At 45.3% G+C, this 15,147-nt stretch overlaps 1 protein-coding gene across 1 annotated transcript in view; it reads right to left on the reverse strand.

The window, feature by feature from the left end:
- Window positions 1–858: 858 nt before the first annotated feature.
- Window positions 859–15,147, reverse strand: part of Lhfpl6 (LHFPL tetraspan subfamily member 6) — a 197,186-nt gene continuing 182,897 nt past the window's right edge. The window contains exon 4 of the mRNA XM_048424703.3: window positions 859–2,051. Within this exon, the coding sequence (XP_048280660.1) occupies window positions 1,933–2,051 (119 nt within the window). The 3' untranslated portion in view covers window positions 859–1,932. The remainder of the gene's footprint in view (window positions 2,052–15,147) is intronic.

The raw sequence follows: 15,147 nt of genomic DNA on the forward strand, positions 1-15,147 counted from the left end.
TTTAAAATGCATAACGCTATTCAGGCTAAGTTGATAAATGTGTGCGCACTACAGAAGATGGTTCCAGTCATATATAGTAGGAATGTTCCATTTCTAAATACAATGTGTATGCAATTTTAAAACTGAATGGATTTGCTTTATGCTGAAAATCAAGCCGAGCTAAAGTTTCTTCAGAGAGGAACCTTTTACTGAAGTGTGAGTGAGAACCCCTGAGCAGGCAAGTTGTAAATCTCGGCAGCTGCCTGGAGGAGGAAAGCAGAAAAGGACCTGCAGGGTGGGAAAGGGGTGGGGCAGCCGAATGGTGAATCGGCATCCCCGTGGTGAGGGTGGTGCTTTAGGGATGTGCCGCAATAATTAATGCTGCATATAGAATGCATCCATTATCTGGCATGCAACTTTTGCTCCTAAAGAGCTGATTCTCTTAGGGAGACATTGACAGAACCAAACCTTTCTCTTGAATCAAGGCTTACAGCTGAGGGCCACTGTAGGGACAGGTGCTGCTCAAGTGACCTGTGCTGACGCAGGAGTCCAAAAGACACACAGCACCCTGTGGTCAGTGGGAAGCAGCCTCTGGCACACCGGTTGTGACGGTCTGGTCCGTCTTGTAGTCCTGGATCGTGTTGGAGCACACTCTCTCTTCCCATGACATACCTCACAGTCCTGAAACTCTAAGAATCTGTCACGATTGAACTAAAAATGATCTGAAGGTGTCAAGGAGTCTAACTTAAAAGTAGACACTTACCTTTCATGAACTCTGTGACCATAAGACCTGGCCTTAGATGAAAATAATCTGATTAACGGGGCTGCCCACCATGGTAGACAGGCTTTAAGAAAATAAGGCTCGATGACTCAGGGAGCTATTGATCAAAGAGAGTTTATTCACAGAGCTTTTCAGATACAAACAAAATAGTACTTTTTTTTTCCCTTTACAAAATGAATAGTGAAGTAATTGTGGTGTAGCACGGTAGAATAATGGGCAAAAGAAAACAAGATCCAATAACTGGAGAGAGGCCTGCCTTCGCTCTCATACCTGCAACTGAATTCTCACCTACAGTGGACAAAAGCTGTCCTTTTTTTTTTTCACAAGGGTACTGCAGCAGAAGCTAATCAGATCACTACGGTGTGTCTTTGAATAGCACTGGAATACAAAGGCTTACCCCTAAAGATCTGCAGAAACACTGCAGATGGCTGCCTGAAATACAAGGCTTACTCCCTAAATGTCTGCAGAAACACTGCAGATGCGTGGCCGGCATAAAGCGTTTATGCAGGATATCAAAAATACTGCTAGAGTGGCTTGTTGGTCCATGGACTAGGCTTAATGTATGCTTTTATAAAGTGATGATAGTGTACTGATGTATATTTAAAATACCAGGAGCAACGATGCACAGCTGACCCCCAGTGCCATGGTGTGATGACGTGTATATGCGCGCGCCTATGTGTGCATATGTGTATGACGTGTGCGTATGTATGCATGTGCTTATGTGCTTTTCAGGCTCAGTCCTCATCATTCAGGGAATGTCTGCAGGGTACTTACCCTGCTTCCTAACATAATACTGTTTCTACTAGCCCTTTTGACTCCCCTAGTCCTCGTCTTTTTGAAGGAGAACAAAAATGAGATCCTCGTTTGCATATATAGATTTGCTGTGTGCGTGATATACATTAACAATACTCTGTGGAATAGAAACACCCAATGTCCTGCAGTGTTTTTAGCCTTTGGTCCATTTTCCTCCACACTCCCATATTCTCCATGCTTCTGACAACTTCCCCACCACCCTCCCTTCCTACAGAACGTTCCAGGTTCAGTCAAATTGAATTATATTAACATTGTACTGGCTAGAACCACTATTCCACCTTGTGAAAGTAGCTGATGCTTTGGCCCCTTCAATCCCTCGTGGTCCATCCTCTCCTCCGCTTGCTCCTGATGGCCTGGGCTCAGTAGGGGTAGTGCTTCTGCTTCTTGCCTGAGAAGCAAGCCAGCCACGTGCACAGCAGCATGGCGGCCGCAGCACCTGCGCCAGTGCAGTAGTAGGCCCAGCCGATTTCACACTTGCCTGGGGACAAAGCGGGGAGAGAAAAGCAGACAAGGATCAGTATGACCTGGAGGAGGCGTGGTTACATCTTCCAGTGTGTGCGCTTTGAACAGCCACCGACAGTGCAGTGTCCTCTCTCGCAGAGAACAATGCCATGGGAATGAAGAATGGAAGAACTGCTGTGTGCATCTCCACAGGTCCCAGGTCTCTGTCTCATGTCAGCGAGGAGAACCGGAGAATCTTATCCCCTTCTATGCATGCCCACACTCATGGCTGCAGCAAAGGAAGAATGACAAACTCAAGGACATGAGAGAGGATGACGTCTGTTCTCACCTTTGCGCCAGACTTGCATGCATGCTAAGGCATAAAAGGACACAATTCAAAATACAGGAACAGTCCTCCTACGGAGGGGACCCGTTTGAGGGACAACACTGTAGGGGACAACTTGACACGTGTGGAACCTGTCAAGTGACCCATACTCTGTGCTCTAAACTGGAGAACAAGACCTCCCAGATTGTCCTGAGGCTGAAACCCACTTTCAATTCAAAGACCATTTAATTGAGAACACAATGACCAGGTCCAAACAGGTCCTAACCGCCCAGAGTAATGACACACTTGAAACTTGAAAAAAGTTGATTTTTTTTCCCCCATATGCTCATTGGGTTGATTCTTCTGACAGTACCAGGAGGGGGAATGTTGCTCACAAGGAAATTTACTGAATTTGGTATGTCCTTCAAGTTCATGTAATTATTCAGAAATGGAGGCAGGGTTCAAACCAGCATGACAATCAGAAGTCTTTAATTCTAAATCGCCTATTGTTCCTGAACTTTGGCAAAGGGTTGTTCATGAAACAGTCTTAGTCTGCAGCCCCGAATGTCACTCAGCACTCAGCTCAGAGCCTTTCTACCTCAGTCTCCATGGCGCTGGAGGTGTGAGGTACCATGTCTGACTACCTTGTTTTGCAGTGACATCCGAGTTACTTTTTTTATATGCACGGCTCCTGAGCCCTCGGTCTATCCCATTGGTCTCTGCCTTAGTTCTAGTTATTCCTGTTTACAGCCTATTTTTTCTTTCTGCATTTTTTGGGGGGACAGTGTTGGGGGTGGACTCCAGAGCCTTGAGCATGCTAGACAAGTACTCTGCCCCTGGGCTGCACATTCGGAACGCTAACACTTCTTTCCTCTCATTTTTTCATCTTCCAACAGCAGCAGCCAGCTTCCTCCTCTCTTTTATTCTTGCTTACATGTTAGGTTAGACACCAACACACCTGTATCTAACAGGGATTGAACGTACCAACCACAGAAAACCATGCCCCCTTTTTTTCTCCAAATTATTCATTTTTGCTTCGTTCATTTGTAAGATAATATTATTAATGATAATACTCACTACCAAAATATCAAGAGTGTTAGAACTATCAGGACACGGGAACTATTTTAACTAGACCTTTTCAGTTGCATGTCTAATTTGCTCCATGGACAGACACAGCCGTGGGAGCTACTGGCTTGTATTGTCGCTGCAGGGAGAGGTGGGGTAATGAACAAAGGCAGAGATCACCCCATTTCTTGAAACTTCCATTCTAGAGAGAGAGGCTGAATTGAATATACATACATAGATGGTATTTGTAAGCTATAGAAAGTTCTAGGGAGGAAACAAAGACAGAGGAGGCATCCAGAGCAGCACAGCTGGCTGGAGAGTTTGCACACCGTAGAAGCAGTCTCTGACATGACCGATGCACACAGACGACATCACACTATCCAACCCCCGTCCCTGGTGCCATCCTTGATTTCCTCCTTCTCCATCCAGAGACGACAGGAAATAGTAACCATGCAGTTATTACTTTTGCACAAAATCATTACACATTTGTTCTTCATGAAAATAAATAATTAATTTGTTTGGTCCTCAGAAGAATGTGATACACGGGGTACCTAGGTATCATTCAGGCAGGGAACCGAAGCCAAGAAAAGCTGGAAGATGACACAGTTAGAGGCGCTGTATGGACACACACTTCCTGTCCTATAAAGAGGCTCACCATTTGCCTCTGTATGGACACACACTTCCGGTTCTATATGGCTGAGGCACCCAGCCTTGAATACCAGAGGGCTTCCCTGCCTTTCCGTCTCTATTACGAATTGACCAACAGTAGAACAGTTGACATATTTTTTAAAATCAAGTCATTATTTAAAATCTTTGAATTCTCAACACTTCATCTCCTTTCTGCGGCCTGTGGGGTTCTTAGTGAGCTGTTTTCCGTTGTCCTCTCAGACCTTGGGGGCCACCTTGCCCTTTGTCTTCACATAACACCGGGAAGCTTTATCTACAGCACTCTGGGCTTGGGGCTCTCCATACACTCCCAGCTCCACGCAAAAACTATTTCCAGACCTTCAGGGAACTAGTTCCTTCTCAACACTACCTCTCAGAGGTCAGACCACCCACCCCTACCTATTTCCTCCAAGCACCCACTGCCTCTTCTGCCTCAGCTTTCTCCACAGCACTTCCCAGGGCTTGCAAACACTGTGTGTGTATGCCCAAACCAGTCTCTGTTTAGAATGGAGGCTGGAAGCTTCAAGACACAGGGATGGTCTTTGTTCCCTCCCATACCTCTGCCTACAATGCTTGACCCATCACAGGCACTGGGTGAATCCCTACTGAATGAGAAGCAAAGTGAAAGAAAACCAGAAAGGAAGGAAGCAAAATCAACGGGCATCCAGACTCCAGAAGAGTGAGTCTGGTGGTTTAACTCTAGTCTAGTTTTGGCACTGGACTTTAGAGGGAAGTTTTCCAACCCCAGTTTGCATTGCTGTTTCCCACAGGCTGCGCGGCATTTAACAAAATAATAGATTTGGGTCACATCTCCAGCTTGGGGTGTGTCCCCAGGCACAATGACCTACCCCAGTACTGGTCAGCTGGAGAAGTGTTGTTCAAGGATGACAGCTTTCCTGTTTCATGGCCACATTTGCTGATGAGCACAGGCTGTGAGCCTTGGGAACCATTGCCACTGTGAATTATTCGTTATCCGTATTAAATAAATCTAGAAGGGCGAATTAGCAGGCAGCTAAGAGTAGCCAGTGGCTTAGAACCTTTCAAAGAGTCAGCAAAATGTGTGGTCTCTCTGTCCCACACAGGGCTCATAACATGGAAGGCCACCCATCGCTCATTATTAACGGATATTGACCTACGCACAGCTCCCTGACCTAACGCAGAAGGCAGAGTATATTAATTACTGGATGCGTTCTCAAGAAAGAGTAGCTGTCCTGGATAATTACTGGAGAATGTACGTGTCGCTGTAGCTGCATCTATTAAAGATGATAAAAGGAGCTACGGAAGGGCCGACAATCACAGAGCCAAGGTGAGAGGGGTATCACCTGCGCTGTTTACTGCAGAGGTGTCAGAAGTTTCAAGTCTAGGGACCCTTAACTCTCAAGTCTAGGGGCTCTTAACTGTGGAGAGCTGCAGCTGATGGCATTGCGCTCCACCCAGTCCTCTGGGTCCCTTTTCTGGCTCTGGGCACTAGTCACAGCTTCTGTTTGTATTTTGCGGGGGACCTACAGTTGTGAGCCTGTTCCACCTTGACTGGAGGTCAGAGAGTTGGAACTTATTTCTGCTTTTTCAAAATTGATGACAACAGGTGTGGCTATAAATGAGAGATCCTGACCCAGGGTGTGGTTAATTAGTATTTGGGGTATGAAGGTGGATCCCCTGCAGGTCAGAGAATTCAACTCTATTCCTTATATCATATTAACGAAGTCTGTTGCATCCCACCTCTCCTTTCAGAGTGAAGTATATAAGTGTGTAGAAAATAAACGAGGTGAGTTCAGTATTCACTGAATGTCCCTCCTGATGCTGTTCTGTGTCTCTGTCTCTTATTTCTCTCATATCTCTGTTCCTTTTGCTTAATTCTAATCCTCACGCTCCTGCCCAGTAACGTACTAGTCATGTCGAAGCTGGTCACGTTGAAGCTGGACAATATTTGACCTCTAACAGTTTATACTGCAGCTCTCTCCCCTCCTAGGGTCCATGAGAGATTATAGACAATTAATCCCTCCCCTCTGATAGTTACAGTTGCCTCTGGCCGGGCTGTAGTCGATGGTAGACTTAGGACTGGTGTGCCCATTGTCACCACTGTTGGCTTCTTACCTCCTACGTGGACATATCCTGCAGCATAAGGAAGCTTGCAGATCATTTGAGAGTTCAGGCTGGTCCTTACACCAAGCTGTTCCCCCCACTTGGTGTTTGCTACCTTGATGTCTGTTGAAGGAGGCCGCTTGTTTGTTTCCCGGCCGCCTGGCAGCTCAGACCCGAAATAATAACGCAGAAACTACATTATTTAAAACACTGCTTGGCCCCATTAGCTCTAGCTTCTTCTTGGCTAACTCGTACATATTAATTTAACCCATTTCTATTAATCTGTGTATTACCATGAGGCTGTGGCTTACTGGGTAAAGTTCAGGCATCTGTCTCCAACGGGGCTACATGGCTTCTCTCTTACTCTGCCCTTCTTTCTCCCAGCATTCAGTTTGGTTTTCCCCACCTACATAAGTTCTGCCCTATCAACAGGCCAAGGCAGTTTCTTTATTCACCAGTGGTATTCACAGCACATACAGGGGAATCCCACATCAGATGTCTTCCTTCCTTCCTGGTTTCTCCTAGGTACATTTCATGTGTGAGCACATGTGTGTTCATGTGTATTGGTACAGGCATGTGTACGTGTATATAGAAGCCAGAGGTCAGCCTTAATAGTTACTCTTCAGGAGCTGGCTACCTTGTCTGTGACTTTCTCATTTGCCTGGATCTCATGAGAAGGTAGGGCAGGTTCATCACCAGCCCCAGGGATCTGTGTGGCTCCACCAGGGCGGGCATGGTTTCTGGTCCTCATGCTTGCACAGTGAGCACTACTGACAACCATCTTCCCAGGCCACCTTGACACATTCCCTTGAACACAACTTTTCATTTGAATGTCTGTTCTGATGACCTAGATCCAAGACAGCTACAGGTGAAGCAGGCTTTTCTTAACTGACTTTATCAGAGGCCCCTGAAGTGTCTTCAGCTGTGTGAAGGCTTATCCTCCTTACTCACCATGCACCCACTCACATCTTGCCAACTCTGAAAGACTAAGGAGAGAGGAGAGCATATCAGAAGTTGGGGTAGGGAGAGTACAGTATCTGCCTGCATTACCAGTTTCCTGGGGGCAAACACCGTTCTTTGTTTTGGCCTGTGTGTACTTGTAACTTACCATTGCCGTTTCTTAAAACCTACAGTCAACCCAGGAAACCAGGTGGATGAATAGTGGGTGGACACTAAAGAAAGATTCTCAAAGTGTTTGAGGATGGAAGAAAATATGTCCCCTGACTAACCACATGCCATACAATTTCCGTGATTAAAATTCAGCAACTGGCTAAGAGTCAATATGAGCAACTTAAATTTAGTTTGCTTTAAAAGAAAAATATCCCATTATTTCAGACACAAAGAACTTCATTTACTAACTCACAAAATCTTGTCAAACTAGCCTCAAATACATGTTTATGTGCACATGCATGAACAAGCGCATGCACGGATGCATGCAAACACTTGCAAGTATTTTTGAATACTATATGGATGCATGTGTGTATACATATACATGAATGTATATGTTCTCACACACTTTTTGAGAAGCAAACCATAGCCCAGATCAGCTTGGTGAAAATAAGAACATGAGCCCATCGGAAGAAAGGCTAACTGGTCGACCCCGTTTCGTTTTATTTGTTTGCCTCTATGAGTATGAACAGTCCTGAGGAGGCCAGAACAGGGTGTTCGATGCCGTGGAACTAGAGTTACAGGCAGTTGTGAGCTGCAAGCACTCTCAAGCACTGAAGAGTTTCTCCACCCCCAACTGGGGGATTCCTGACCCCTCCTCTTCAGTGCTCTGTTTCTCTCTGACTCGCCCTTCCCTTCTTCATGTTTCTGCCCTTTTTCACTTTCATCAGCTCATTCATTGATCCAACAGATGTTTATTGAGTGATGGCTGTTTCAAGTCAAGTGCTGTGGACTTGGTTGACTATGGTGAATACAACCTCTGCTTTCAGAGGCATAGCTGCCTAGTCCAGAAGACAAGCATTAAATAGGACCCATCACATAATTATGTAATGGCAAGTGTGAAATGGGCTTGGAGAAACACCCCAGGATGCTGAGACAGCAAAGCTGGAGACACCTGCGGAGTGTGCTCAGTGAGCTAAAGGGATGCATGGCCTAACTCGGAAGTGACATTGAAGCAGAGTCCTGGCAGCTGAGGAAGGGCACACCATGCACACATGTGGGAGGCCAGAGAAGAGTGTCTGCATGAAGGAGGTTGTCACAGAGAAATGGGGATAGAGTTAGGGCTTGTGAACGAACACATTGTTCAACAAGAGGTATGGGTACTATGTGCTTGCACTACCAGGGACGGACAAGAGGAATGCTTCTCAGTTTGAGAGCTTCACTCTTATAGAGCGTGCCTCTGAATTTTTACTTCTGCTATAAGATAGATACATGAGATATTCTACATTCACAAATAACCCTGATTCTACAATTATTTTTTAAAACAGATCAGGAACTGGAAATATCATGGTAAATACCACTAAATGGTCTCCTGAAGGCTGCTTTCTGTTGAGTGTTCACATCAGTTAGATATATACACACACACACACACATGTGCCAGCTCATCAAAGTAGCCGCAAACATATACAGAAGTGCACAACGGTATGTGTGCACATGCACATACATACACACAAGCACCCACATATCCACACACATATGCAAGTGTGCACGCCCCTTTGGTGAAGCAAGATCAGCCTGAGGTGTCAAGACTTAGCCCCCTCTGAGGAGACCGAAGCACTAATATCCTCAGACATCCTCAATTCTCGATTCTTTCTCATGGTGGCAAACTAGACCTAGGAGGACATTTTTGTTGTTGTTGTTGCTGTTGTTATTTCCTCATGAAAAGGTGAATGTAGAGCTTAACTGGCTGAACTGGATGGGACTGGATCTGCTGGCCAGAGACTTGACAAGAAAGTCCAGACTTCTTCAAAGGAAAAGAAAAGCAGAAGAATCTACTCTGAACTCGGTTTCCTGCCTAGAACCCAACACTTGATACTAGAGATGCAAAAATTAGCAACGTGTCTCACAGCTGCCTTCTTTCTGTATTTCTGTGATTAAGGTCTTCCAGGATACATTAGGCCATTAGCAAAGAGGAGGTCTCTACATTCCTATGTTTTAAAGAGCAAGATATGCTATGAGTTGTGAAGGAACTAAATTAAACCAGGAAATAGGGGCCCCTCTCTCTTGGCCTCCCCCTCGCATGTCAGGGCAATAATGCTTGTTACTATAATGCAAACAGAAAGCATTTTTACCAGAGGGCGAGTTTGGTCTGTGATCTTTCAGGAAATTAGAGAGGCAAATCTGTTTAAACTTTCCCTTTTGCACTCCGTGACGCTTCGTCAAACAGGACTCCAAGCCTGCCTGCTTGGCAAATTGCTGCTTTCAACATTGGGGAATACTATTCTTGACAGATAAAATAGAGGTTAATGGGACAGAGAACAGCGTACCACAGCCACCTGCCAAGTCCGCAGACAATGGCTCCTTGGCAGTATTCCAGGACAGTACCCGGTGGGGGGGGGCAGGGTGAAGTGAGGTGTGGCTGGCTTTTGAGGGTGATTCAATTTAGTTTTATTGTGCAGCTTTTGGAAATAATAAGAGACCAGGGAGGAATGAAAAGGACCCTACAGCAGATCCAACTCACGGGAGCTCCCCCCACCCCCCATCTTCTTGTCTTCGACTTTGTAATAGAACCTCCAGTTTTTCATTAATTAGGTCAATTCATATTTCATACTCTAGATGTCATTGCACTGGCCTGCTTCTTTCTGTAAGATAGCGTTCAATACCATACACAATGCCTGGACCCCCCAATGGTAATCGATACCATTTGTGCCACGAGTGGATATCAGACCTTATGCCAGGACTGTAAGTAGACATTCAACGTCTATAATTGTTTAGTAGCTGCCAGCTGACGTCTGCAAGGCAGGGGTTCATCGGGGAGGGGGCCCTTCATTTAGTTGTTTTTATGTAAGATATTTTTTAGAAAATTAGATACGCAAATCCATTTGTATCTTCTTGATTGCTCACCTTGATTCTCACTTCTCAGAAGTATCTAGCTCCCTACAGGATGATTAACTTGTCCCATAGCTCTAGGTCTTGATCATGACCTTGGGTCATATTAATCATAGAACTTTCTTTTGGGTTCAGCTATCGTATAAGGAAGGTCTAGGTTGAGTCTACTTGTCTTGTGAGACACAGATGCTTTATTGGAACCTATGTGCCGGAGGGAAAATATCATATTTTCTCTTACCCCTTGATTTTTCTCCAGCCTTTTTTAGAAGATTCTCCCCTGTCCACTTTGACTGTTTCTAGTGATATGAAGGGTCTGCATTTTGAAGATTTAGCACCCGGTCACCGAGCCAGTCACGCGGTGCTGGGCACTCTCTCAGCAACCTGATGTAGGGAGGTACTGTACTAGGTTTTCTTGAAGAAACATCAGCAGATATCTCTTCACTCCAAGAAGAGAATGAATAACAGACCTCTTTCGTCACAGGGTCACTGCTGACCACCCAGCATGTCTTCTCACGGCTGCCTGGGCAGGGATTTAAGAAGGTGACTTGTTTCAAGGCACACTTACTTTTCAAGGTGACCTTTTGAACGTTAGTACTGTGGGAACTCCTTCAGCCAGTAGCCTTTTAAGTTACCAGCCCACTCGGGTGTGGCCTGTTATACCATAAATGCCCATGTAAAGCACGCACAGGTGTGCTCTCTCTCTTCCGGATGTTGGATTTGGTTGCTGTTCCCCATTTGAGCCAGGACTGTGATCTGTGAGTCTATCCCTAAATAAATAACTCTTTATTTTTTACCAATTCTGAGCTAGTATCGGATTTCTTTTCAGTGTCTGTCTTCACGTTAGCATACCAATATATACATGTAAAGTTTAAATAAGGAAGAAGCAGACATGTCTGACCTTATTCTTATTCTTTCTGCTGTACAAAGAACAAAGGCAAGAAAGCAAAGGATCAACAGAAAGAGGAAACAAATTCCATAGATTTAAATACCACAGAAAGTCAGGTCTCTCTCCCCATGAGTGAACCTTCATAGAGCTTCCTAGTCAGACCCTTTTCTTACATATGTTAACCAAAGCATAAGTTTATTGTCTACAGAATAATTTCAAAACCAAAGGTAAGCAAATTTCAATAAGAAAATAAGATATAGATGTACACACACACACACACACACACACATACATATATATATATATACACACAAAAATGGAGGGGCATGCTTCCAAGTCTATGGAAACAAATTAATAAATAATATGGTTGGGAGGGTAGTTCCATCAGTAAAGCCCCTGCCACATGAATACCAGATCTGAGTTCAGCTCCCCAGCACACACCTATAAGCAGCGAAAAGCACTGTGTGCTTGTGACCCCAGGTTTGGGATTAGAGCAAGGGAGTGTAGACAGGCAGGTCACTGGAGTTCACTGCCCAGCAGGTCAAGCCAAATCTAGTACCAGGTTTAGGGAGAGCCCCTTCTCCCCAGATAGGTGGAGAGTTATTGAGGAAGATATCTGATATCACTTTCTGTCTGCCACACATGCTTGCATGTGCACGTGCACACACATGCACGCATGCGCACACACATTAATAAACGTGAATGGTATGTAAAATCATGACCACTCCCTCTCCAAAGTGGAAGGTCAAATCTGAGGACTTGGAGTACTTGCTTGGGTGGCCGGCATAACCTACAATTAAACAATAGCTATAGCCTATTGATCCTTTTTATTCTGAAACTTTCTGAATCAAAATATTGATCTTCTTTATAGTCCACCTGCAAGTGTGGCAGTGTAAGAGAGTGACCACGGGGGCAGCTCTGCAGTCCGGGCACTCTGACTGCATCCTACTAAGGGAGTCACAGCTAACTACAACTGAGCAAACAGCCTACGAATTAAGTCACCGACGATTAAGAAGACATGCTAGCTTTAGTCCTGTGATCGGGTGGGAATCGACAGGTGAATTAGACCTGTGTGCAGGCTCTCAGTGTCCAGGGAGGAGGGGACAGAGTGTCAATCCAGACCCCGGGGAGGAGCCATGAAGTGTGCCAGGGCAGCACTCGGGGGCACAGGTGGCCCATAGTCCTCAACAAACATCTCCAATCTGGAAAGATGAAGTAGGTTCATACTCCATGTGGGAGACAATGCTTTCCGCAGAATGAAAGGGGTTTTTCTAGCTAATATAGTTGAAAGACAAGGAAATGGTGAGTTCCACAGAGAATGACTATAGGGCTTTTAGTGCCACCAAAGAGGTCCCCAGGCAGCAGTGCCAATGCTTCAGGCAAGACAGGAAGGCAGAAGGAGGGAGGGTGGGTGTTGTGAAGGTGCTGCACCTGAATGTAACAGAGCTTCTTTTCAATTCAGGACTTGCCCAGAACTATGGCGTCCTTCCTCTGTTTTCCTGACTTTTGTCTTCCCTTGCTCCTGCCACTGAGTGAGTGTATCACAGGGTCATAGACTTCGGCACTGGAGAAATTTTTGAAAAGAATGGCACAGGTCAAGATTGGCAATCTTATTCAGAAAAGGGCCTGACAGTAAATATTTTAGTTAAAAAGCAATCACAGATACCAACTATGTCAGTGAGCATTGCTGCCTGCCAATGAAATCTAATTTACAGAAGCATGCAGAGCAAATTTGGCCCATAGCTTGCCAGCCCTGGATCTGGGCCATTTCCTGTGTTTTATACATGAGGAGAGTTGTCCAGGACACTGGTGACTGTCCCAGATCTCTCAGAAGTGTTCTCCTCGGCATGTCACTGGTCTGCTGGATTTATTTATGATATATAACGTCCTCATTCACATACAAAAAAAGGCTTGTGTTGCTGCTAATCATAGCCATTCAACGTTGACTCTTTGCCTATATACTACATACAGCCTGTTAGGACCTGCTGTGTTTGTTACTATTCTTTTGTCTATGACAGACTACTAGAGGAAGGAGAGTCATGTGGGCTCCTGGTTTTAGGAGCGTTCCGACCAATGGGTGGGGAAGGTGTGGCCGAGCAGTGCCTTGGCAGACTGAGCCTATGGCAGAGCTGCTTAAAGGGGCCAGAAAAGGAAGGTGAGAAAAAGAAACTAGAATTAGGGTGGGCTGTAACTTCAAATGCCTGCCTTCAGCAACGTATCCATGCCAGCTGTCCAGGCCCCACCTCCTAAAGGCATCTTAACCTCTCAAAACAGCACACAGTCTAAGAATGTGTTCCAACACGCGAGCGTGTGTGTTAGGGGGTGAAGTGGGACATTTAACAGAATCATGACACCTGCCTTCTTTTAAAAAAGGATTGTTTTTACTTTTTGTGTGGGGGTTTTGCCTGCATGGACATATGGGCATCACATGTATGCGATTATTACTGAGGTCAGAAAAGGGCACTGGTTCCCTGGAACTGGACTTACAGAAGGTTGTGAGCCACCACATGGGAGCTGAGAGCTGAACTTGGGTCCTCCGTAAGAGCTGTAGACATCCCTTCTTTCTTGAACACCTTCAGTCTTTAAAGTAATTTCACATGCTCAAAGAAAAAGCATAGAGTTGCATGGAAAAAATAAGCCAGCATCATATTTCATCAGCAAACTACCATATCTGGGTATATCATCAGGTCTTTAGGATCGACTGATTTTAGAAACACAGGTTTGACTTGGCTGAAAATCAAAGTACTCTTCTCTGCAGCATGGTATCTACAGTGTGCAAACATGTATACACACATGTATACACACTATTCCTGGTTCTCACTCCCCTCAGAGTGAGCTAGCATATCTATGTACATTGAAGTGGGTATTAAAAGTCGGCTGGAGATGAAATAAGATATAGAGGAAAATATCGGGAGGCTATATGAAAACACTGCAGTGTTTTTAATAAGGAACTGGACAGACTTTGAAACTGGTGTCTTCAAGGAGCTCTGGAGCCATTCCCCTTTGAACACTAAAGACGACTATGTGTCAAGTCAATATAAATTACTTATAGTCTTATGTGGTGGTGTGAAAGAAAATGGCCACCAAAGGGAGTGGCACTATTAGGGCGTGTGGCTTTGTTGGAGTAGCTGTGTTCTTGTTAGAGGAAGTGTGTCACTGTGGAGGTGGACTTTGGGGCCTCATGTATGCTCAAGATACTGTCCAATGCCTCAGAGCGCTTCTTGCTACCCGTGAGTCAAGCTGAAAGAACGCTCAGCTCCTTCTCCAGCACCATGTCCGCCTGCACGCTGTCGTGTTTCCCACCATGACAATAATGGACTGAACCTCTGCACTGTAAGTGCGCCACTACAATGAAATGTTTTCCTTTATAAAAGCTGTCGTGGTCATAGGGTTTCTATTGCTGTGGAGAGAAACTAACTAAAACAGCTTCCTGGTAGAGTAATGGGTGGATGGAGGTTACAGGCAGGAGTGTGGATGGTCTCAAAGGGGCCACATTGGACCGTCTGAACCCAGCACAGACGCTAGCTCCTTCTTAGCTAAGTGAATGAAAGTTCCTGGGGAAAAGTTGTTTCTGAAAAGGCATTGACTAATTAGAAACATAGTGGTGTGGGAAGACTGGAAGGTTGCAGGACCAGAGGCTAATTGCCTAGCTTGGGCTATATTTAAGGCCCCTAAGGAGCCATTCCTTGCCTACATCTCTCTGTGTTGGGACTAATATCCATTGGCTAATAGACAAAACCCTTTAGGAATCTGCTAACAAAGCAGACGATGAGCTTCCACCAACCCAAAAGTCAAGAATGTCATCAGAGAGCAAATCGCTTTATTCATAACTTTCTGTGTTCTGCAGCTATAAAACTTCATGAAACTGTTTCCAGGTATGAGTAAAGAACCTGGGGTGATGTAGCTGTGTATTTTCTAGGCCTCAGTTCACTCAAATTTGGCTGTAGAATAAACTATCTCTCATTGCCTTTGACCTGAGAACCGTGCATTTGCATGGACAGCTGTGCCGTTGGAGCCCCTCCTGGACCTTCCCAGGCAATATACTCTAGCCTCTCACTGGGGCCGTGTGCACTTAGGGAAGAAGCATATATATACTTTGGAGGAGTGGCTTGA

This window comes from Myodes glareolus, chromosome 20 (genome assembly GCF_982192425.1).
Source record: "Myodes glareolus chromosome 20, mMyoGla1.1, whole genome shotgun sequence".
NCBI lineage: Eukaryota > Metazoa > Chordata > Mammalia > Rodentia > Cricetidae > Myodes > Myodes glareolus.